The sequence below is a fragment of the Pseudophryne corroboree genome, chromosome 7 (genome assembly GCF_028390025.1).
Source record: "Pseudophryne corroboree isolate aPseCor3 chromosome 7, aPseCor3.hap2, whole genome shotgun sequence".
In the NCBI taxonomy this organism is placed as follows: domain Eukaryota; kingdom Metazoa; phylum Chordata; class Amphibia; order Anura; family Myobatrachidae; genus Pseudophryne; species Pseudophryne corroboree.
Genome location: NC_086450.1, coordinates 128062983 through 128088099, shown reverse-complemented (window position 1 = coordinate 128088099; position 25117 = coordinate 128062983). Strand labels below are relative to the sequence as shown.

The following is a 25117-nucleotide window of genomic DNA, read 5'->3' as shown; positions in this document are numbered from 1 at the left end:
TTGGTATTGTTGGGGTCCTGTTTTCTACCATGATGTCTCCAGCCGAACTTAGCTGCTGCATGCATACAGTATATGGGGGAGTGGAATACAGGCGATGATGTGCATGCCTAATGGTTATTGAACCAACATTTATTAAGTTCTACCTTCTCTGTAACAAGATACTTGTGTGCTGTTAGCTGGTACAATTGTCTTTTGTTGCATGGGTGGATGTATAGCCAAAGCAATACTTGTGTCCAGGCCATAAGCAGATGGCTTCACACCTTTTCCATTAGAATAATGTTTCTGTGGTCTTTCGCTGTTCAAGCTTACAAGTCCCTTGTTACATCATCAAATAAAAAAAGAGTGACAATGAATTTTTAATAAAACCCTGTACTGCTCAAAAGGCAAATCACAGGCTTCCACAAACATAGAAACATATACCTTTATTAAAGCCTTCATCCGTAACTCAACTGGAGACCTTGGGATCAATGTCTGCAGTAGCAATTCCATTTTGTGTTTCATGGGTGCATGTTTACAAACACAACTACATTGCTACTACATGATTGTATTAATTGTAATCATTTCTGTGCTTAAACTTTTGCATCTATATTTTAGAGATCATAATACAATATATGTTTTAACCATTTTCATCCTTTAGGGACCCATGTATATATTATCAGGTTTTTGACGCTATAAGAAACTAAGTACCACCTGGATGTATCATTCATTATATCCAGGAACAGGGGCTTCAATAAGAGCCCATCCCTGTAAAGTGACCTACTTTATTTTGCAGGGGCTGCCATGCTATTGCACACGTACAGTCTGCTGACTGACCACCATGTGTGAGCGGTGAGTGCCGTGGTAAGTATCACTTCCAGGTACTTAATACAGAATATAGGCTATTATAACTATCGTGGTAAATTCAACAAGAAAGCAGCCCCCATAGGTTTCAATGGGGGTTACTTTTGTTGTTGAAAACAGGATCGCAGCAGATATTTCCGATATCAGCTGTGGTCCCCTGTAGATACATCCAGGGAATACGTAAAATTTGCAGGTACCCACTGAAAACACCTGTTTCCTTGGGCTATATCTCAAATAGGCCCCTTAATCTGTAATTAGAAGAGTTTATAACTACATATTTTATCTTTACTAATTGACGAGATGTTACACAACAGAATTAAATGCAGTGCGGTTCCATTCTAGAGAGTAAAGTTTGTCTAGGCCAGAGATGGGGAACGAACCTGTGGTTCTTTAACTAAATAAGAAATACAGGCTTATGTCACTACTTGTAATTCCGCAGCTGTTAGAAAGCCACATGTTGCCTAATCCAAGCTTGAACTATTCTCAGACAACATGCACCTACTGTATATCATTGGCCCTGCTTCTTCTTCCACCATGCATTGCCAGCTTCTACAGTTTGCCGGGGGAGCATGCCGGAAGGCACCATAACTGGGCAAACAACAAATTAATTGCTGTTTAAATGAACCGACATTGGAAAGGGAAGGAATTTATTCTTCTGTTTGCTGTTGTCACAACTGAGAATGTGCGTTTTCCTTAATTTTATTCAAAGTGGAAGAGGCAAACAGTCTGCATATCCCTTAGACAGAGTAATTCCGATTACAGTATTCAGACAATAACATTATATCTCCGAGAAATAATTTAATATCATTCTTCATGCGATAAAACCTAACTTCGTAACATGCAGTGTTAAAAAATAAAAATAAAAAAATATAAGGTGCCTTTTGATGCTGGCAGTTTTATATTTTTTAAGCATAAAGTCTTTACATGATATTACATCATGACTTTTCAAATGTACCTTTAGTAAGCTTCAAATGTATCAAAATATACAGTACTATTGCATATTAGATAATCTTTTTTGCCCCTGAGTCAAGTAAAGAGGATTTTAAATACAGAGAGGAAAACAGCCATTAAAAGCACTTACAATTTATTCTGAAGGTACTTATAAAATGAACTCTTTTGGATTACTTTCCAGGAAGACCAGGGTCAGATTCGTGCCTGTGCAGGGACATGTTCCCTTTGTTGTGTACAGAAGAATCTGGCAAAGATGTGTGTCTCATTGGGTTGAGATATGATGTACAATGCCTCGACGGTAACTCTAGCGGAGATCCATGCTCATGATTCGGTAGTGAAGTCAGGTTGTCCTCGGACGTTGTCTTTAGATGGATTCCACTAGAGAGAGATTCTTTGGATTTTGGTGTGGACATTTCAAAGTCTACAAATTCAGGGCTCTGGGGGGTCAGACAAAAAGAAATAAAGAAATACATAATATTCACACTAACCCAAATCTATAGTGAGTAATGATTACCATTAACTGCACCTTCAAATAGACGCAAAAGTGTGGTCTACAAAGTGCCAACAAAGATATGTGTCTGTGGGACAGGGTTATTGAACATTTTGCATGAGTTTTCTTAGGGGTTCCTAAACCTCAGGTAGATGTAGGTAGTAATTATTTATCTCCAAATATTAATTACCTCATTATTAAATAATAAAAAATGTAATATACAGTTGTGCTCATAAGTTTACATACCCTAGCAGAATTTGTGATTTTCTGGCCATTTGTCAGAGAATATGAATGATAACTCACAAACTTTTCTTTCACTCATGGTTAGTGGTTGGGTGAAGCCATTTATTGTCAAACAACTGTGTTTACTCTTTTTAAATCATAATGACAACAGAAACTACCCAAATGACCCTGATCAAAAGTTTACATACCCTGGAGATTTTGGCATGATAACATGCACACAAGTTGACACAAACGGGTTTGAATGGCTACTAAAGGTAACCATCCTCACCTGTGATCTGTTTGCTTGTAATCAGTGTGTGTGTATAAAAGGTCAGTGAGTTTCTGGACTCCTTAAAGACCCTTGCATCTTTCATCCAGTGCTGCACTGACATGTCTGGATTGTCATGTCATGGGGAAAGCAAAAGAATTGTCAAAGGATCTGCGGGAAAAGGTAATTGAACTGTATAAAACAGGAAAGGGATATAAAAAGGTATCCAAGCAATTGAGAATGCCAATCAGCAGTGTTCAAACTCTAATTAAGAAGTGGAAAATTAGGGATTCTGTGGAAACCAAATCACGGTCAGGTAGACCAAAAAAAATTTCAGCCACAACTGCCAGGAAAATTGTTTGGGATGCAAAGAAAAATCCACAAATAACTTCAGCTGAAATACAGGACTCTCTGAAAAAAAGTGGTGTGGTTGTTTCAAGATGCACAATAAGGAGGCATTTGAAGAAAAATGGGCTGCATGGTCGAGTCGCCAGAAGAAAGCCATTACTACGCAAATGCCACAAAGCATCCCGCTTACAATACTCCAAACAGCACAGAGACAAGCCTCAAAACTTCTGGAACAAAGTAATTTGGAGTGATGAGACCAAAATTGAACTTTTTGGCCACAACCATAAACGTTACATTTGGAGAGGAGTCAACAAGGCCTATGATGAAAGGTACACCATTCCTACTGTGAAACATGGAGGTGGATCGCTGATGTTTTGGGGATGTGTGAGCTACAAAGGCACTGGAAACTTGGTCAAAATTGATGGCAAGATGAATGCAGCATGTTATCAGAAAATACTGGAGGAAAATTTGCACTCATCAGCCCGGAAGCTGCGCATGGGATGTACTTGGACTTTCCAACATGACAATGATCCAAAACACAAGGCCAAGTCGACCTGTCATTGGCTACAACAGAATAAAGTGAAGGTTCTGGAGTGGCCATGTCAGTCTCCTGACCTCAATATCATTGAGCCACTCTGGGGAGATCTCAAACGTGCAGTTCATGCAAGACAGCCCAAGAATTTAAAGAAACTGGAGGCTTTTTGCCAAGAAGAATGGGCAGCTTTACCATCTGAGAAAATAAAGAGCCTCATCCACAACTACCACAAAAGACTTCAAGCTGTCATTGATGTTAAAAGGGGGCAATACACGGCATTAAGAACTGGGGTATGTAAACTTTTGATCAGGGTCATTTGGGTAGTTTCTGTTGTTATTATGATTTAAAAAGAGTAAACACAGTTGTTTGACAATAAATGGCTTCACCCAACCACTAACCATGAGTGAAAGAAACGTTTGTGAGTTATCATTCATATTCTCTGACAAATGGCCAGAAAATCACAAATTCTGCTAGGGTATGTAAACTTATGAGCACAACTGTACTCTAGGGAAACATTTTGTGGGTTTAACCTATATTTATGATTTATGATAATGCAATCTGTCCATCCACTAGTGAATTGGCAGGCTGAATTTGACTTCAGCTCCCCAATATGGCTGCCTCTACTGTGTGTAACACTGAGTTACAGCATGTCTAAGCAGAGCAGAGATAAGATTACATTTTGCAATTATGTTTTTGAATTTCTCTTTCATCCACTAGGGGACACTGGAACTCTTCTGTCAGCTGCGGGTGTGAAGTATGCAAACCGGAGGTGGCACAATCTAAATTAAAAAATGTATGCACAGCCGGCTCCTCCCCCTTCTCGCCCCCCATCCCTCAGAAAAAATGTGCTGGAGGTGCAGTACAGAAAAGGAGCTCCTGCTCCACTAAAATAATTACTTTATATTTAAGAGACTGGGGCTGAGCCAACCTATCTGAAAGGGGGGAGAATGCTCTAAGCTGTAGGAGAGACAAAGATCCCGTTTGAAGGGATCTGCATCTCTCTCAGGAGACCCAAAGCACAGAGAGTGCAGTGAGTACTTACACTGAGGGGGGAGCAGTGGTTAGGCAGTGGGCAGAGCGACCGTCCCTCCCTGCAGCATATCCCCGTATAGAGTGTAGACGCGCTAGAGAGATCTAGCCGCTGAGTAGCTGGGAGCCGCTGGGGTCGCCGTGAAGAGAGTGGACACCAGGCGGCGCAGAAGGCTGTGAGGGCTGTCAGTTTCCGGCCGCAGAGGGACTGCAATAGCTCCGCAGGGGCGGTTTAGTCGTGATAAGCGACTACGTTTTTTATCACGGCATAGTCGTCTGAATATAATGGCTAAAACTATATGTTTTTTTATTTTCCAAGGGACTCTACTGAAAGGTCCTGCGGAGAAAGAGGGAAACAACTGATTTACCAACCCGGTCAACTCAAGCTGTATTGCCAGTTGGTGGTGTGAGGGTTGCAAACGGCTGGTTTAACTTTTTTATATAGATAAATATAATTCCAGCTGTGTGACTCCAAGTTACCTTTGCTCTCTATATCCATACGGTCTTTCTCTTCCTATTCTAATAGGGTGAAAGCACTGCTGAGTGGTCTGTGTGTGTGTTTCAACATGTCAAAAGCACCAACCAAGACCACAAAGACCTGTTATGTATGTTCAAAATGTGGTAAGAAGAGCACAAATGTTGGCAGCTCTGGGGTGTGCAACGCATGTTTGGAAATGGACGCTCAGCCTGGGAGCAGTGGTCCATCTGGGTCATGGGAAAAGTGCCCTGGCTGATATTTATAAAGAAATAGCGGAATCCCGCAAGCAACATTTAGAATGGGCAGCAGGGTTTTCCAAAACTATGGCAGAATTTCTGATTAGAATTGCACCGCTTGCACAAGCAGAAAATAAGGTGCGTAAATTGGTAAAGAGACCACTCCCTCTCCTGCGGTCGAAGGAGGAGGAGGGTCTTATAGAGGACGAGAAGGAGGTAGAGTCAGAGCAAATCATGGATGGCAGCCCTCAGAAGATTCTCGACCAATTACCCGTTACCCAAGGGTGTCATGTCCAAGTGGGAGGTTCCTCCGATTGTGGACGCCTCCCTGGTTAGGCTGTCAAAAAAGACAATCTTGACGAAACCAAACGTGACTATGCTAAAGGATGAGTCAGACCGTAAGTTAGACACAGCACTGAAATCTATTTTTGTGGCTGCTGGTGCATCGCATAGACCTACCATTATTAGTGCTTGGGTGACCAAGGCTATTGTAGCATGGGCCGGTAATACTGTCCAGGCCGTAGAGGAAGATAACAGCCAGGAGGAAATAGTTCGGTTAGCGGAGCATATCTGGGAGTCTGCTACATACATTTGCCAAGCTACAAAGGATGCTAGCAGAATAGCATCATGCATTTCTGCTTCAATCATTTCGGCCAAAAGGATTTTGTGGCTCAGGGATTGGCAAGTAAATTCTGATTCCAAAAAGGCAGTGGAGGCGATCCCCTCTGTAAGGGAGACTTTATTCGGTCCGGAATTAGACAAGTGGATTTCACAGGCAACAGCGGGGAAATCTACTTTTCTGCCTACTACTTATCCTAGAACCACGCCACCGGTCAGAAGGAATTATTCTGGTCCGGTGTTCATTTCCTTTAGATCTCAATCGAGCTAGAGGAAGAGGTTTTGGAGGTCAACCTCGTGGAAACAGTGGTAGAGGCCATTCCCAGTCCATAGCCAGAAACAAGACCCTAAACCAACGGACAAGACCGCGGCATGGCGGTCTCCCAGCTCACCTGGGGTCTCCTATGGTGGGCGCACGGTTGGAAAGGTTTCGGGACACGTGGGCCGAAACTACACCAGAGGTCTGGATCAACAACATTATTTTACAGGGATACAAGATAGATTTTCTAAACCGCCCTTACAGTCAATTCTTTACAACAGGCCTTCCTCGGTGTCCTCAGAAAGCGAGGGCCTTAGATACGGCGATTCAAAGATTACTTCAGACGGAAGTAGTTATGCCTGTCCCGACTTCTCAAAGGGGAATGGGATTTTATTAAAATCTTTTTGTAGTGCCAAAACGGGATGGGTCCGTCAGGCCAATCCTCAATTTAAAAGTTTTTAATAAATTCGTGAGGGTTTACAGGTTTAAGATGGAGTCAATTCAGTTGGTTATTGCGGGACTGGAACAAGAAGAGTTCATGGTGTCCATGGACATAAAGGATGCGTACCTTCATGTACCGATTTGGGCCCCCCACCAAGCCTATTTATGGTTTGCAGTGGGCAAGAATCACTACCAGTTCAGAGCCCTACTAGTCGGCCTATCTTCGGCCCTGAGAATCTTCACAAAGGTAATGGCAGTCATGGTCGCGAAATTGAGATTGTTAGGTGTAACGATAATCCCATATCTGGATGACCTTCTGATCAAGGCTCCCTCTCAAGACCAGTTGATCTGGGATACTCAGATCACCCATCAGTTTCTGATCCGACATTGCTGGAACGTTAATTTAAAAAAATCCAACCTACAACCGAGGCAGAGGATTCAATTACTGGGCCTCATTTTAGATATGATACAACTGAAGGTGTTTCTCCCGGAAGACAAGATTTGAGACATCAAGGAAATGGTTCGTCAGGTTCTGCGGAACCAGACTCTCTCTCTACATCTTTGTGTAAAGTTTCTGGGAAAGATGGTAGCATCCTTTAAAGTGATCCAATACGGCAGGCTTCATTCCAGACCTTTTCAACTGAATCTGATTGCTCAGGGGGCAGTCATGCACTTCTCCAACGAAGGATTCGCTTGTCGACCCAGGCCAGAACCTCGCTAGTTTGGTGGTCGGTCCACAGGAATCTAGCGGCGGGGAAGAGTTTTGGAATATGGGATTGGAAAATTCTGACAACAGATGCCAGTCTCAGAGGATGGGGAGCAATATTGGAAAACCATCAGTTTCATGGAAGATGGTCACTGCAGGAGAGCAGTCTTCCAATAAATGTTCTGGAACTAAGAGCCCTTTACAATGCTCTTTTTCTGGAGGAGGACCTAGTAAGGGCTCAACATGTCAGAGCTCAGTCGGAAAATGTGACGGCGACGGCCTACATAAACCGTCAGGGAAGAACAAAAAGCTGCATGGCTTTAAAGGAGGCCACAAAGATCCTCTCTGCACATGTTATATCTGCCCCACCTGCACTGCTCATGGTTTTGCCCATTAGGGGAAAATGTTATTTTGCAATCAACCTTGAATTAGGACCTAAATTTTGAAATGGGGACCAGCAATGCTATGTTCTGTCCTTGCTGACTACCTGTATTTATATTGCAAGCAACATTCATTAGAGCAACTTTGCAAAATGAAGAAGTGACATTTACCTTTACAAGCCACCCTAATATAATTAGTGGGCCTAGTATAGGTGAGCCCAGTGCTACCATGTGGCAGCTTATTAATAAATGGTGAAATATCCATTAATGCATCCTAACCAGAAAAGTTACCAAATAAATATCACAGGCACTCCATAATGAGAAATAAAAAGTGCAACTTGCAAAGTACATCTGCGGTTGGAGAAAGTCCAATGGAAGCCACAGACTTAACCTTAAGATTCTATTACGGTGCTAGGCTCCATATTTGCTTACTCTCCTGGAAGCTGCGGGAGAATTGCGATTTTCAGGTAGTCCCCTGTATACCCGGAAGAGTAGGTAGATCTCCTTACTAGTGAAGTGGGTAGGATAAGGAGGTAATACTGGAGATCATGGGTTTGTGGGAAATGCTATAATGGTGTGATGCGCATAATTTTAACCCTGCACGGACCCGCAAATCACAGCACTTTGCCACAACGGGGCCTAATTAGGTTTTTAAGATCTCTAGAAGACAGCCACCATGACCATAAACCACCCTAACCATTTGTTTACAGAAATGTACATTATAGAACACAAATATGTGTACTTTCATCATTAATGATTTTTAGTGCTCAATGTCAGTGTTGCAACAAGCAATACAGTAATTTTTAACATTAAATGCAAACAGTTTGCAGCCCCACATTAACTACACCAGCTGTAGTAGTTAAGGAACTTATAACTACACCTGCAACTCTATAATTGCACTTGTAAGCCAGTGGGGGACCTGCACTGGGTGTGGCCTGCTTCGCCGCTACACCCATCTTCAACACCTCTGCATCCCTCTCCATTATTAAAGGGGAGAGTGGAGCTTCTTATGAGCGATGTATGCTCAGTGGCCCAGGAAGCTAGAGTCCCCATTATTTTGCTGCAGAGCCCAACCTGGTTCTGCCCCTGCTGCAAGCAGTTTGTTTTGCCTATGGGGCAACTTTAAAGTACAGATGTAACCATGCTCATCTTTGCTGCAATGCAGCATGCTGCAACACAGCTTGCTGCATGGCGTGCCAGGCTGCAGCTATTTGCAGCCGGCAATCGCTCCATTAGTACCTAAAGGAATTTAGCCGGCTCCATTAATACCTAAAGGAATTAATGAAGCAATCGCCACCTGCGAATAGTCGCACCCTGGCACGCCATGCAGTATGCCGTGATGCAACGTGCCGCTTTGCAGTTAGATGAGCATGGCTACATCTGTATGATCTGCTGCAGATGTGTAATCAATGGGACAGCTGTTGTTATACTGTACTATATCTAAGCACGCTCATTATTTATGTCAATGTTCTCATTGTCTACACAGAAAGTATTCTTCTAGCCAGTTTACAGGTGTTTGCAGAATGTCTGTGCCACACACTTGCCTGGGATGATGGAGAGAAGCTCCTGTCTGTTTTGATGGATGACCTGGGGTGTACACTCTGTACTTGTCTGACAGCTGGCCTCTGATATTCTGAACTGGCTGTTACCATGCTGTAAGCTGGCGGAACAAGTGATGACTGTCTCTGCAGGAGCTGGAGAATAGCCTGGATATCAGCAGTCATTTGCGATTCTAACCTGTAATTAAAATTTAACTATGAATTAATGCAGATACAGAAAATCTACTGCAGCTTTCTGCTCAGATAGTTTGCTGGAAAGGTTATTTCAGGTACAGGAAAGTTAAGGCAGAAATTATTTTTTATCTTTGCGCCCTGTTAATTAACACTGGAAATTGTGAACAGTTAGTAGACTGACCAATAGGTAGTTACCATAAATATTTAGGGAATAAATCACCTATAGAGGTCTACTAGTCACTTTAAATGTGAGAGTGCTGATCAATTGTACACAATAGCCATCATATATACTTAAACCCTAATCCAATGCAGTATGTCAATTCCCCATGAAGTCGTTACATCATTAATAATTTAAATAATACAAAAACATTAACTTAACTTTCAATATTTCTTAACTATAGAGTTGTAAGAGAAAATACAAGCATAGTAGTGGCTATTTTAATTTATACATTGCAGTAGGTGGTTACAATGTGTATAGATGCTCAAAATTCTTAATGCTGCATTACTACCTAGATGGCCCCACCCTAGATCCGTTCATCTCACAGCATTGGCCAAAATCCACAGTGATTGGTGGATGTGAGCGGAGAACCAATTAAAGATCTTAAGGTGCATACACACGGTGCTACGTAATGTTCTGATTTTGACTATATAGTCAAAATCATAAGGAAAGTTAGTGCAAATCGCACCGTGTGTACACAGCTTGCGATACCGATGCACGCTCTCGTGGGGTAGGTATAGCAAGAAAAGATAGACTGTGCAGGTAAGTCAATCTTGACTATGGCCCTCATTCCGAGTTGATCGCTCGCAAGGCGATTTTAGCAGAGTTACACACGCTAAGCCGCCGCCTACTGGGAGTGAATCTTAGCTTCTTAAAATTGCGACCGATGTATTCGCAATATTGCGATTACAAACTACTTAGCAGTTTCTGAGTAGCTTCAGACTTACTCGGCATCTGCGATCAGTTCAGTGCTTGTCGTTCCTGGTTTGACGTCACAAACACACCCAGCGTTCGCCCAGACACTCCCCCGTTTCTCCGGCCACTCCTGCGTTTTTTCCGGAAACGGTAGCGTTTTTATCCACACGCCCATAAAACGCTGTGTTTCCGCCCAGTAACACCCATTTCCTGTCAATCACACTACGATCGCCGGAGCGAAGAAAAAGCCGTGAGTAAAAATACTATCTTCATTGTTAAATTACTTGGCGCAGTCGCAGTGCGAATATTGCGCATGCGTACTAAGCGGAATTTCACTGCGATGCGATGAAAATTACCGAGCGAACGACTCGGAATGAGGGCCTATATTGTGTACAATCTACTACATAGTATAGTCAAAACTGGCACTTAGTCAAAATCTCAAGTAAAGATAGTCAATATCGGTGGGTCAGGGCTCCAGGGAGTTCAGGGGAAATCGCAAAGTCAAAATCGGAGATAGTCAATATCTCACCGTGTGTATGAACCTTTAATCTACTGACGGTGACTTGTGATTGATCTCCATCACACCCCCACAGAGTTCCAATGAAAAGAGCAGAATCTAGTCCTCTTTCAACTAGTGGGTGAATGTGCCAGAATGAGCATCCTCAAAAATGCCCCCCCTTAGTAGAGGGCCCAGGTATCACTGGCCCCCTACAAATTTTTACTATGAGACACAGTAGTGCACTGGTTACCTTATTATATTGTGAACGGGTTATATTGATACTGTATGAAGACATTGCAGATTAATGTTCTAGCAGGGAACCTTAGGGAGCCCAGCACTTCCATTACATTGCAATCAGTATATGAAATGGATAGTTTAAAAGCAACGTTTGCACCTCTTCACCCCCTACTGCCCTACTACATTGATGGAGCATATTATACAATGTATCTTACACATCCTGAGATCTATTCTGTGTGCATAGCCCTGGTGTGATCAGCAAAAATATGATCATATTCAAACCTTTTACCTCTGGCATATACTGTATACATAAAGATTAGTATTTAAAATATAAATATCAGTGTGCACAAAGAATACTTCATTACTAGGGCTATGACATTCATTGTTTACCTATTATCAGGACCATCCTTACTCCTGCAAGCAGGAGTGATGACAGCCTAACCTGACAATCCCTTTGGAAAAAAATAAGTCTATGGGGTCAGGGTTGGATTGGCTCACAGGTGTTCCGGAGAAACCCCCAGTGGGCCTCACCTCCTCTAGGAATCAGGTTCCAGACTGTGCACTTGAACTACACATTATACCAGGGGTGGGGAACCTTTTTTATACCGAGGGCCATTTGGATATTTATAAAATCCTTCGGGGGCCATACAAAAATTCTCAACTTAAAAAATTACCCTGCCCCCCAGTAGGTCTGCCCCTTAGAGGTACTGTGTGTGTGCGTGCCAAAAAAATGGGTGTGGCCAGTTAAAATGGGATGTGATACACATATGCCCCCAATAGTGCGGTGCCAGATCCACAATTGCCCCCACAGTGCCAGGTATACAGATGCCTCCACAGTGCCAGGTATACAAATGCCCCTCACAGTGCCAGGTATACAAATGTCCCCACAGTGCCAGGTATACAGATGTCCCCACAGTGCCAGGTATACAAATGCCCCTCACAGTGCCAGGTATACAGATGCCCCCACAGTGCCAGGTATACAAATGCCCCTCACAGTGCCAGGTATACAGATGTCCCCACAGTGCCAGGTATACAAATGCCCCTCACAGTGCCAGGTATACAGATGCCCCCACAGTGCCAGGTATACAGATGCCCCCACAGTGCCAGGTATACAAATGCCCCTCACAGTGCCAGGTATACAGATGTCCCCACAGTGCCAGGTATACAGATGCCCCCCACAGTGCCAGGTATACCGATGCCCTGCCCCCCCCCCCTCCCCTCCGTGCTGCTTACCGTGCTGCTTTCGGCGGGACACGGAGGAGAGCGCGGCTATGTTGGGCGGCGGCGGCATGTAGGACTTGAAACCAGCCGCCGGTTCGAGAGCCAATCAGAGCTCGCGGACCGGCAGCCACGGCTTCTGATTGGCTGCCGGTCCGCAAGCTCTGATTGGCTCATGAACCGGCGGCTGGTTTCAAGTCATACACGCCGCCGCTCCCACCCGACAGCCGCGCTCTCCTCCCTGTTCTGACAGCTGAGACACGCTGCCGCCGGACTGAGTGGCAGCGTGTCTCACTGACACAAGCTGGTGGGCCGGACCAAACGGCTTTGCGGGCCTTATACGGCCCGCGGGCCGGAGGTTCCCCACCCCTGCATTATACATATGTTACCTTATACTGCACAGGACTATGGTGTATTTTCTATAGTGATTGCTGTTTTTAATCTGGTATATTATCATACATGCACTAGCATTATTTGATATACATATATATATATATATATATATATACACACTGCTCAAAAAAATAAAGGGAACACAAAAATAACACATCCTAGATCTGAATGAATGAAATATTCTTATTAAATACTTTGTTCTTTACATAGTTGAATGTGCTGACAACAAAATCACACCAAAATTATCAATGGAAATCAAATTTATTAATCCATGGAGGTCTGGATTTGGAGTCACACTCAAAATGAAACTGGAAAAACACACTACAGGCTGATCCAACTTTGATGTAATGTCCTTAAAACAAGTCAAAATGAGGCTCAGTAGTGTGTGTGGCCTCCACGTGCCTGTATGACCTCCCTACAACGCCTGGGCATGCTCCTGATAAGGTGGCGGAGGGATCTCCTCCCAGACCTGGACTAAAGCATCCGCCAACTTCTGGACAGTCTGTGGTGCAACGTGGCGTTGGTGGATGGAGCGAGACATGATGTCCCAGATGTGCTCAATTGGATTCAGGTCTGGGGAACGGGCGGGCCAGTCCATAGCATCAATGCCTTTGTCTAGCAGGAACTGCTGACACACTCCAGCCACATGAGGTCTAGCATTGTCTTGCATTAGGAGGAACCCAGGGCCAACCGCACCAGCATATGGTCTCACAAGGGGTCTGAGGATCTCATCTCGGTACCTAATGGCAGTCAGGCTACCTCTGGCGAACACATGGAGGGCTGTGCGGCCCCCCAAAGAAATGCCACCCCACACCATTACTGACCCACTGCCAAACCGGTCATGCTGGAGGATGCTGCAGCAGCAGAACGTTCTCCTTGTAAATGATTGCCTCTTTAAAAAAAGTCAGAGTTTCGGCCGGCATCCCGCATGGCTGCTGATCTCAGGCTTCATTACATCCTGGCCGATGTTGTTCGATTTTGACTAGCGATTTTGAGTTCGGTTTAGGATATCCTTTATACAAATCACCTATTAAATTTAATGCAAAATTGAATACAAAATCGAAAATAACTTCCTTATTTATTCCTATTGGTCCAAATATGTCACTAGCAAGTAGATGCTGTGGTTTCTATAATTCTGGTTTGCATACATCTCCGATGGTGCGGCACCTGCACAGGATCTGTTCTATGCATGTGCAGAACGAGTCCTGCATCATCGCACACAGTGCCCCCTAAGCCCCAGCCTGTCACCTATTGGGGACGGGGAATCCAAAGATGCAGGAGCTGCACTGCATCCATCTCTAAATGAGACCCATAATTCCTACAGCCGCAGTAAACCACGTCTGGGTCCAATTTATTAGCGGTGTGCGCAAATCCTCAAATGTTTCTTGAATTCTTTTAAAATTGATAAAAACATCTAAAATCACGTCATTAACAGCAGGCCTTGCCAAATTGTGGCTCTCCAACTGTTGTGAAACTACAAATCCCAGCATGCCCTGCCACAGTTTTGTTATTAGGGAATGCTAAAACTGTGGCAGGGCATGCTGGGACATGTAGTTCCACAACAGCTGGAAAGCCACAGGTTGGCAAGGCCTGCTATTACTATCTGGCCTGATTCATTGATGGACGCTATGGCGATTGCAGCTGCGATTGTGCACAATGAGGATGTGTGAAATTATTTTAAAAAACAGCAGCCCTGAAATGTACAAAGACGCCCAGCAGAGCAATCACACAGGCACAGCAACTGCGCACACATTCCCAGCACACATGCAGATAGTTAGATAATCAGCAGCTCAATTAAGTGAACGACCATGCAGCATGGAATCCTGAACAGAGACGCCAGAGGCACGCTGCTTGAGTACGGATTCTCAGGCACACCCAACCATACGTCCCACAAATGACCGCCTGCATTTTTGACACCACTCCTCCATCAACGCCCACAAATGGTGCATGACTGTCCATCACTCTGCATACAGGTAAATGCTGCAAGCGCTATTAGACTTTGGTGCATGCACTTAATTGCAAAAACATCGGCATAGATTCCGTCATCTCTACTTTTATAGGCAGCTTAATGCATGTTTAGGGATTAGAATGTTGTATAGAAGCTAAAATCGCCTCACTATTATTTGTATTTTATTTTGGGAATTTGTAGTTTGATTTTGTGTTCAAACTTCAACTTGAATGTTAGTAACTGAGGGGATCCTATGTTCATCTATGTGATAGTACCGATGTTTTGCCGATATATGATTTTGTGTGGGTTTTAAATTTGATTTTGCCTTTAGTAAATCTCCAAATGTAGAATCAAAATGTGTATCAAAATGCAAAATCACCCAAAAATTCTAAATTGAACATTAGTAAATATACCCCATGTTTGTTTTATTTAATTACTACTAGAGATGAGCGGGTTCGGTTCGTTGAGATCCGAACCCCCCCGAACTTCACCCATTTTACACGGTTCCGAGGCAGCCTCGGATCTTCCCGCCTTGCTCGGTTAACCCGAGCGCGCCCGAACGTCATCATCCCGCTGTCGGATTCTCGCGAGATTCGTATTCTATATAAGGAGCCGCGCGTCGCCGCCTTTTTCACTCGTGCATTGGAGATGATAGAGAGAGGACGTGGCTGCGTTCTCTCAGTTTCTGTGTTCAGTGTGCTGCAAATATCTGTGCTCAGTGTGCTGCAAATATCTACGTTCTCTGCCTGAAAAACGCTCCATATCTGTGCTGCATTGTAGTATATAGTAGGAAGACAGTGCAGAATTTTGCTGACCACCAGTATATATATAGCAGTACGGTACAGTAGTCCATTGCTCTACCTCTGTGTCGTCAAGTATACTATCCATCCATACCTGTGCTGCATTTTAGTTGTGCGCAGTATATAGTAGGAGGACAGTGCAGAATTTTACTGTCCACAAGTATATATATAGCAGTACGGTACAGTAGTCCATTGCTCTACCTCTGTGTCGTCAAGTATACTATCCATCCATACCTGTGCTGCATTGTAGTTGTGCGCAGTATATAGTAGGAGGACAGTGCAGAATTTTGCTGACCACCAGTATATATATAGCAGTATGGTACAGTAGTCCATTGCTCTACCTCTGTGTCGTCAAGTATACTATCCATCCATACCTGTGCTGCATTTTATCTGAAGAAATTTGATTAGAGAAGGTTTTCAATACAGAGCATACACAACAGTTTAAAGACAAACAAAGCCAATATCATAGTAGTAGTACGTCTGTAAACTGTGATACAGGGTAACAAGGTAACAATACTAGAAAGCATAAAAATCAGAAACAAAAGAAGGATAGGGGAAAGGAGGAAGAGAGAAGATAGAGGAAGAGAGAAACATAAAATAGGGGAGATGCTGACAATCAGTGTTCCAGGGGGAATATGGAGAACTTACGCATATATATAACCTGAACTAAACAGTGGGCAGATACCTAGAAAAACAAAAAAGGCTCATGTATATGATCTATACTTTGACATTCAGCACTACCCGGGCTATGCCAAAAGGGTTCAACCTCAGCGTTTCAAGGGTTCATAGAAACGGAAAAGTAAAACAGACACACAATACAAGACAAGGCATTTCAGGGAACAATAAAGGAGGAATAATAATCAGACCAAGGCAACCATTTGAGCAGAGTGGATTGAGTAGCTAAGGAATATTTAACACTCATAGTTTCCATTTCGAAATTGCGCTGGACTGACGCTATAATTTTGGACAAATGCGGTGGGTCTGTTCTTTTCCAATATTGAGCAATGGCGGCCCTAGTGGCTATGAGAATATGTCCTATAACATAAGAGTGTTCAGAGGGTACAGAGGGAGGGAAATAATGCAAAAAAACAATCTCAGGACGAGGAGGGAGGTGCACCTTTGTAACCTTTTCAATCAGTCCAAAAACATCCGTCCAAAGCGGCCTAATAATCAGGCATGTCCAGAATATATGTATTAAGGTACCATCCAACCCACACTGCCTCCAACAGTATTTAGAGGAATCAGGCCAGATCCTATGGAGTTTATCTGGTGTGTGATAAAGGCCATGGATTAACTTAAACATCATTTCAGTGTGATTAATGCACCGAGACATTTTACAAATATTCATGAAAATTTTGTTCCATTCATGATCTGCCAGAGGGATATTAAATTCTGCCTCCCAACGTACTTGAATATGGAGTTTCACATCATTGTGCGGAGAAAGGAGAGTAACATACCACTGAGATATACCGCCTTTGTGGTTTATGGAGGAAAACTTAGCCAAGATATACGGAGGGGGAGAAGGGGAGGAGAGAGGATCAGGTATGGTCGTCATTATCCAATGTCGAATGCGTAGATATTTATAAAAGTCCTTTGACGGTATCGAATGTTGGGATTGTAACTGTTGGAAAGTTTTAAGCCCCGAATTATCGTATAAGTCCTTGATCAGTCGAATGCCAAGCTCCCGCCAGTTCCGCAAAGAGAGATCTGGAAGCAATTTAGAAATCGCTAAAAGGGATAAATGTGAGGAGGGCAGAGGGCAGTCACCCAAATTAGTGACCAATCTGTCCCAGACTTTAAGAGAATTAGTTACGCTCCTCATAATTTTAGCAGAAGGGGGTCTATGTGAAGGTTTGACTCAAATTAAGTCTGGGAGAGGGAAGTCAGAGCACATATGTCTTTCAATATCTACCCAGGGTTTTACAGAATCTGCCTGAAGCCAGTCCTTCAACTGATCAAGGAGACACGCATGCTGGTAAAGTTCAAGATTAGGGAAAGCAAGACCGACGCTACCTTTGGATTTAAACAAGCGAGTTCTAGCTATCCTGGGTTTTTTACCCTTCCAAATAAAAGTAGACATAACAGAGTAAAATTTGTTAAGTAGAGCAAGCGGGACTAAGTAAGGTATGGCTCTGAACAGATAAAGAATTTTAGGGAGGAGCATTATTTTAATCGAGGAAAGTCGTCCTAACCAAGAAATTTCATAATTCGTCCACTGTTTAGTGAGGGCTTTGAACTGGTCTAAGAGAGGGAGGTAGTTACAATCAACCGCGGAATGAGATCTGGAGGGGATCCTGATCCCAAGATATTGAAGGGAAGAGTCTTGCCAGGCATAAGTATACGTAGATTGTAGGGATTGAAGTGGGATTAAATCGATATCGAAGGCTAGCGCCTCTGTTTTAGTCGTGTTCAGTTTGTAGTAGGAGACTTCAGAGTAAGCCTGAAGAATATCGTGAATAGCTGGGAGAGAGGACTCAGGTTCAGTTACAAACAACAGGACGTCATCTGCAAACAGGCAAGTCTTATGTTGTGTAGGACCTATATAAAACTCCACTAACAAGGGTAGAAGACCTAATTTTCTCTGCCAAAGGTTCTATTGCTAGGATAAAAATTAGTGGCTACAGTGGGCATCCCTGGCGAGTGCTGTTGGTGATAGGGAAAAGATCGGATAGAAACCCATTACTAAAAACGCACGCTGAGGGTTGTGTGTATTGACGTAGAGCATTTTGCAAGAATTGTCCAAAGAACCCAAATCTGGCAAGAACTTCGGACATGTATAGCCAATGAATCCTGTCGAAAACTTTCTCCGCGTCAAGAGAGAGCAGTAGTAGGGGCTCCCGAAGTGTGGAGTGAGCTTCTAGAAGAGAGAATACTCTCCTAGTATTATCAGGGGCTTGGCGACCGATAGTGAAACCCACCTGATCTTGATGTATCAGAGTGGGGATCAACGGATTCAGTCTATTTGCAAGCAGTTTGGCATACAGCTTAATATCTGTGTTTAAAAGTGCTATGGGTCTATAATTTGCGCAGAGAGATGCGTTCTTGCCAGGCTTGAGAATCGTGATCACCTGTGCCTCCAATATTTCTCCAGGGAAAGGGTTAGAGGAGGCATCATTGTACAAATTAGGAAGAAGAGGGGAAAGTGAATCTTGGAAGGTAATATAAAAGAGATTAATAAACCCATCTGGGCCGGGGGCTTTGTCCTTTTTGAGGGCTTTCAGAGAGGCATGGATTTCGTTTTCAGTCCAGGGTGTGCAAAGTGTGGAGGCATCATCGGGGGAAATGGAAGGTAAATTAATGGAATCCAGGAAAGACCGTATAAGTTGTAAGGAAGGTTGAGGGGTGAGGGGGTCATGTTTAAGGTTACATAGTTTCCTATAGTATGAAGCAAATTGGTTTGCAATATCTTTAGGGTTCAGGAACAGTGATCCATCCGGGTTAGTCAAATTTTTAATTCTATTGATAAGATTTTTCCCTCTAAGTTTCTGCGCCAATAGTTTACCAGCCCTATTGCCTAATGTGTAATATTTTTGGTTTAAGTTGGAGACCGCTCTTTGGACGTGGGAAAGGTACAGACTATTCAGTTTCCTCTTCGCTTCAGTCAGGGACGTGAGAATGAGATCGTCTGTAGGGGACTGTTTATGTTTAGCTTCTAAAGTCGTCACCTCCAATTCATAGGCCAATTGGACTTCCCGGTCACGACGCGCTATATGGGCCGAAGCATGGATAGCTGCACCTCTCAGGACTGCCTTCAGGGCACACCAATGATTGGAAATAGAAGTATCAGCAGGACTATTGGTGTCCAGATAAGAAGACAAGGCCTCTCGTAATATAGAGACTCCATCCTCATCCTTCAAAATGTAATCCCGCAACCTCCAAGGGCGAGGAGGGGAGGTAGACGGTTTGTATGACCAGGACCAAATTAAAGGTGCATGGTCTGACCACGAAATCAGCAATATTTTAACGGTAGGGATCGATTGCAATGTCCATTTATCCGTCAGGAGCAAATCAATCCTAGAATAGGATCTGTGCACTGACGAATAAAATGTGTAGTCTCTGGCACCAATGTTCCTGACTCTCCAAGTGTCATATAAATCAAATTCAGTCAGTAAGTGTGAAAAGGAGGAGGCAAGAGATTTGGCCGCGTTGGCAGATTGTTTATCAAGTTTCGAGGATTTATCTAAATGAGGGTCAGGAGCCAAATTAAAGTCACCCATCAGAAAAGTTGCACCTTTCCTAACATTATATAACTTTTGAAAAAAGGATTTTAGGAACCGGGGTTGATTGGAATTAGGGGCATACTGGGAAACCAAAGTGACATACCTAGTTCGCAACTTCCCCACTAGAATCAGATATCTGCCATTGCCATCTACCCACTTACCCTCCAATTGAAAAGAACACGATTTATGGAATAGAATAGCGACTCCGTTTCTTTTAAAAGGTCCACAAGAGACATAGTGAACTGGGTAATTGGTATTGGAGAACTGTGGGGGAGAGTGCAACGGAAAGTGGGATTCCTGTATAGCCACTACATCCGCCTTTTGATCAGCAAAATATTTCAGAGCCAAACGTCTCTTGTGGGGTGAGTTGAGCCCATTGACATTAAGACTTAAAAAAGTGGCCATGGGGGAGGGTATGACAGAGTGATACACAGCACAGCGAAAAGCATCAGTAGTAATCTTGTCAAAATACAATACATATCGACATAGCTCTCCAAGAAAAAAGAAGCAAAGTCAGCATCAGTAAAGAAGAGGACATAAGAAGAGGAAACATAACAAAAAATAAAACAGGGAAAAAAACAGAAATAGCATCCATAGAGGAGCTAGAGATACCGTCACACGGGTATCGTGACGGGCAAATACGGGTGGGTGGCGTGTTGTCCAAAAATACCCACCATCACCTCCAAACCAGAGCATACTTAGCAGGTAATAATCAACCACAAAAATAAAAAGGATAAGTAAGGTCATCCCAAAATGAGAAGAAATGGACATTTGCTATACAATTAAAACAAGAAACAAGAACAATTCTATCTCAGCCTAAGAGTAACGTGAACATTGGAACATCAGGCAAATAACAAAGCCTATAGGGCAATAATCATGTAAACACAGATAAACCTGTAAAGAAAAAAAGCTAAATAATAGCTGTCTTATGAATAGCACAAGGCAAGTTTCAGCCAGGAACCAATGTCCATTCTTGGGCAATTCAGTTCGGTGATGTAGCGGAGGGATTGGGTTGTATATCAAGAAGGATGTCCCATTTTTTCAGGATTTTAGGCCCATCCTCAGGGGTGTTGATGATAGTGGTAGTACCATAACGTAGTACTATCAGCTTAGTAGGGAATCCCCACTTAGATTGGACCGTAGCTTTCCGTAAGGCTGACGTAATAGCGGAAAACGAACGTCTTTTGGCCAGAGTCGCTGGGGACAGGTCCGGGAAAAGTTGAAGAGAATCCAGGCAAGACGCCGTAGATGAAGAGGGCATTGCTGCACGCAAGATCTTCTCTTTAATATGAAAGAAGTGGACCCTAAGAAGGGTATCACCAGGGGCCTGAGCAGGTGCTTGTCTTGACTTTGGAAGTCTATGAATCCTGTCGATCAGAAGATCAGGTAGCGGAGCATCTGGTAATTATTTGTGAAAAAGATCAGTGGCGTAGCCATACAGGTCAGCATTAGAAACAACATCAGGGATGCCTCTTATTTTGATGTTGTTCCTACGGGAGCGGTCCTCTAAATCCGTAGTTTCCTCGCGGATGTAGGAGACTTCCTCTAGGAGAGAGTCGTGTGCGGTGATTAGATCATTGTGTGATGCGACCAGCTCCTCCATCTTATGCTCAATATAGTCCATCCTGTTACCAATTTCAGAAATGTCAGAGCAAAGAGATTGGATGTTAAATTTAAGCTCGGCCGAAATATCAGACTTGAGAGAGGCTAACAGGGAATGGATAGAATGTAGCGTGACCGGACCATCCAGGGAATCCATATCAACTGGTGCTGCGTTAGCCGGGTTGTATAGTGTTGATGAAGTTGTTTGAGCCGGTTGAGCCGGAGTTGATGAGGGAAGGGATGAGCGGGCTTGGCACCGGAGGAGGAGGGCCCAAAGAAATTCACTTGCGGAGCAGATTTAGACCCCATCGTCTTCTTTGGAGGCATGTCGAGAAGCCCCAAGGGGGATTAGTAGATCATACAGGTGAATGGAGGATGACCTTAGCAAATGGTTACTCAGGCAGGAAGCGACGGTGAGGTAGACATTATGTTAGAAGGACATATCCTCACGGTGGAGTTGCACCATAGGTACCGTAGTTGTTAGGGATGATCGCAAAATGGCGTTATCTCGGAAGGTCAGATTATATGCACGAGAGAACAAAGTGGGGGCACGGGTGCTATGAGCCTTCCCCAGCTCCACACTTCAAAACGCCCAGCTTGGACCAGCCAGCAGCCAGGGTCTGCAGTGTAGGGGCTCACAAACATCCAGGGAGGCACTGAGGAGTGTGTTAGCTGGAGGATAGCTAGTGTACAAAGGCTGGTGTTCCTTACCCTGGTGTAACACAGGAGGTGCAATAAGCAGCAGCAGCTCTATGCAGCCAGATCGTCTTTGCCACCTCCAAGATGGCCGCCGTCACTGAGCTCTTGTATTAGGGGATGTCAGCCCAGGGGACCCCTCTCCTGGGGGACGTTGCTTAACCTCCAGGCCACACCAAAGCATCCACAGCAGGGGGCTTATAGGAATTACGAGCCACTTGTACCAGCGTGGCGTCCGCGCACCCTCCACTGCCTCTAGTAAGATGTCCGCCGGCGCCGGATACTCGCGGGTGCCTCCGCGGCTTCACTCGGGCCTCGGTGCCCGGCTCCAGGGACACAGCCGCTGCTTCGCGTCTCCCGGCGGCGGCTTGCAGGAGGGGTAAGTGATGAAAGCAGGGGCCGTTCGCGCCCGCACGGTTCCCGGAGGCTTCAGATGTCCAGCCGGAGGACATCCAAATCTAGGTCCCAGCTTTAATGCAGGGGGAAGGCCGCAACCTGCAAGAGCAGGAAAAACCTGCTCCCCGGCTCCACAGCTCTCCCTCTTCGAGTGGCAAGGCTCAGGGAAGGGTTAGTAGAGCACTAGGTGAATAGAAATCCCGGGTGGGCCGCCATTAAGGGGGTTATTGTGCCAGTAGCAATACGAGCTCCCCTGGGATACGTCCAGTCAGTCAGGCAGCAAGCCACGCCCCCCCTGTGCTGCATTTTAGTTGTGCGCAGTATATAGTAGGAGGACAGTGCAGAATTTTACTGACCACCAGTATATATATAGCAGTACGGTACAGTAGTCCATTGCTCTACCTCTGTGTCGTCAAGTATACTATCCATTCATATCTGTGCTGCATTGTAGTTGTGCACAGTATATAGTAGGAGGACAGTGCAGAATTTTGCTGACCACCAGTATATATATAGCAGTACGGTACAGTAGTCCATTGCTCTACCTCTGTGTCGTCAAGTATACTATCCATCCATATCTGTGCTGCATTGTAGTATATAGTAGGAGGACAGGGCAGAATTTTGCTGACCACCAGTATATATATAGCAGTACGGTACAGTAGTCCATTGCTCTACCTCTGTGTCGTCAAGTATACTATCCATCCATATCTGTGGTGCATTGTAGTTGTGCGCAGTATATAGTAGGAGGACAGTGCAGAATTTTGCTGACCACCAGTATATATATAGCAGTACGGTACAGTAGTCCATTGCTCTACCTCTGTGTTGTCAAGTATACTATCCATCCATATCTGTGCTGCATTGTAGTTGTGCGCAGTTTATAGTAGGAGGACAGTGCAGAATTTTGCTGACCACCAGTATATATATAGCAGTACGGTACAGTAGTCCATTGCTCTACCTCTGTGTCGTCAAGTATACTATCCATCCATATCTGTGCTGCATTGTAGTATATAGTAGGAGGACAGTGCAGAATTTTGCTGACCACCAGTATATATATATATATAGCAATACGGTACAGTAGTCCATTGCTCTACCTCTGTGTCGTCAAGTATACTATCCATCCATATCTGTGCTGCATTGTAGTTGTGCACAGTATATAGTAAGAGGCAGTGCAGAATTTTGCTGACCACCAGTATATATATAGCAGTACGGTACAGTAGTCCATTGCTCTACCTCTGTGTCGTCAAGTAAACTATCCATCCATATCTGTGCTTCATTGTAGTATACAGTAGGAGGACAGTGCAGAATTTTGCTAACCACCAGTATATATATAGCAGTACGGGACAGTAGTCCATTGCTCTACCTCTGTATCGTCAAGTATACTATCCATCCATATCTGTGCTGCATTGTAGTTGTGCGCAGAATATAGTAGGAGGACAGTGCAGAATTTTGCTGACCACCAGTATAAATATAGCAGTACGGTACAGTAGTCCATTGCTCTACCTCTGTGTTGTCAAGTATACTATCCATCCATATCTGTGCTGCATTGTAGTTGTGCGCAGTATATAGTAGGAGGACAGTGCAGAATTTTGCTGACCACCAGTATATATATATAGCAGTACGGTACAGTAGTCCATTGCTCTACCTCTGTGTCGTCAAGTATACTATCCATCCATATCTGTGCTGCATTGTAGTTGTGCGCAGTATATAGTAGTAGGACAGTGCAGAATTTTGCTGACCACCAGTATATATATAGCAGTACAGTACAGTAATCCATTGCTCTACCTCTGTGTCGTCAAGTATACTATCCATCCATACCTGTGTTGCATTGTAGTTGTGCGCAGTATATAGTAGGAGGACAGTGCAGAATTTTGCTGACCACCAGTATATATATAGCACTACGGTACAGTAGTCCATTGCTCTACCTCTGTGTCGTCAAGTATACTATCCATCCATATCTGTGCTGCATTGTAGTTGTGCGCAGTATATAGTAGGAGGACAGTGCAGAATTTTGCTGTCCACCAGTATATATATAGCAGTACGGTACAGTAGTCCATTGCTCTACCTCTGTGTCGTCAAGTATACTATCCATCCATATCTGTGCTGCATTGTAGTATATAGTAGGAGGACAGTGCAGAATTTTGCTGACCACCAGTATATATATAGCAGTACGGTACAGTAGTCCATTGCTCTACCTCTGTGTCGTCAAGTATACTATCCATCCATATCTGTGCTGCATTGCAGTTGTGCGCAGTATATAGTAGGAGGACAGTGCAGAATTTTGCTGACCACCAGTATATATATAGCAGTACGGTACAGTAGTCCATTGCTGTACCTCTGTGTCGTCAAGTATACTATCCATCCATACCTGTGCTGCATTGTAGTTGTGCACAGTATATAGTAGGAGGACAGTGCAAAATTTGCTGACCACCAGTATATATATAGCAGTACGGTACAGTAGTCCATTGCTCTACCTCTGTGTCATCAAGTATACTATCCATCCATATCTGTGCTGCATTGTAGTATATTGTAGGAGGACAGTGCAGAATTTTGCTGACCACCAGTATATATATAGCAGTACGGTACAGTAGTCCATTGCTCTTCCTCTGTGTCGTCAAGTATACTATCCATCCATATCTGTGCTGCATTGTAGTTGTGCGCAGTATA

The 25117-nt window shown here is 44.0% G+C and overlaps 1 protein-coding gene across 2 annotated transcripts in view; it reads right to left on the bottom strand.

Annotated features, from left to right (window-relative positions):
* Positions 1-425: 425 nt before the first annotated feature.
* Positions 426-25117, bottom strand: part of KCNH7 (potassium voltage-gated channel subfamily H member 7) — a 930127-nt gene continuing 905435 nt past the window's right edge. For both annotated transcript variants that reach the window (XM_063933624.1, XM_063933625.1), the window contains 2 exons: positions 9346-9538; positions 426-2228 (listed from right to left, as the gene is read on the bottom strand). In XM_063933624.1, the coding sequence (XP_063789694.1) occupies positions 1962-2228; positions 9346-9538 (460 nt within the window). In that variant the 3' untranslated portion in view covers positions 426-1961. The remainder of the gene's footprint in view (positions 2229-9345; positions 9539-25117) is intronic.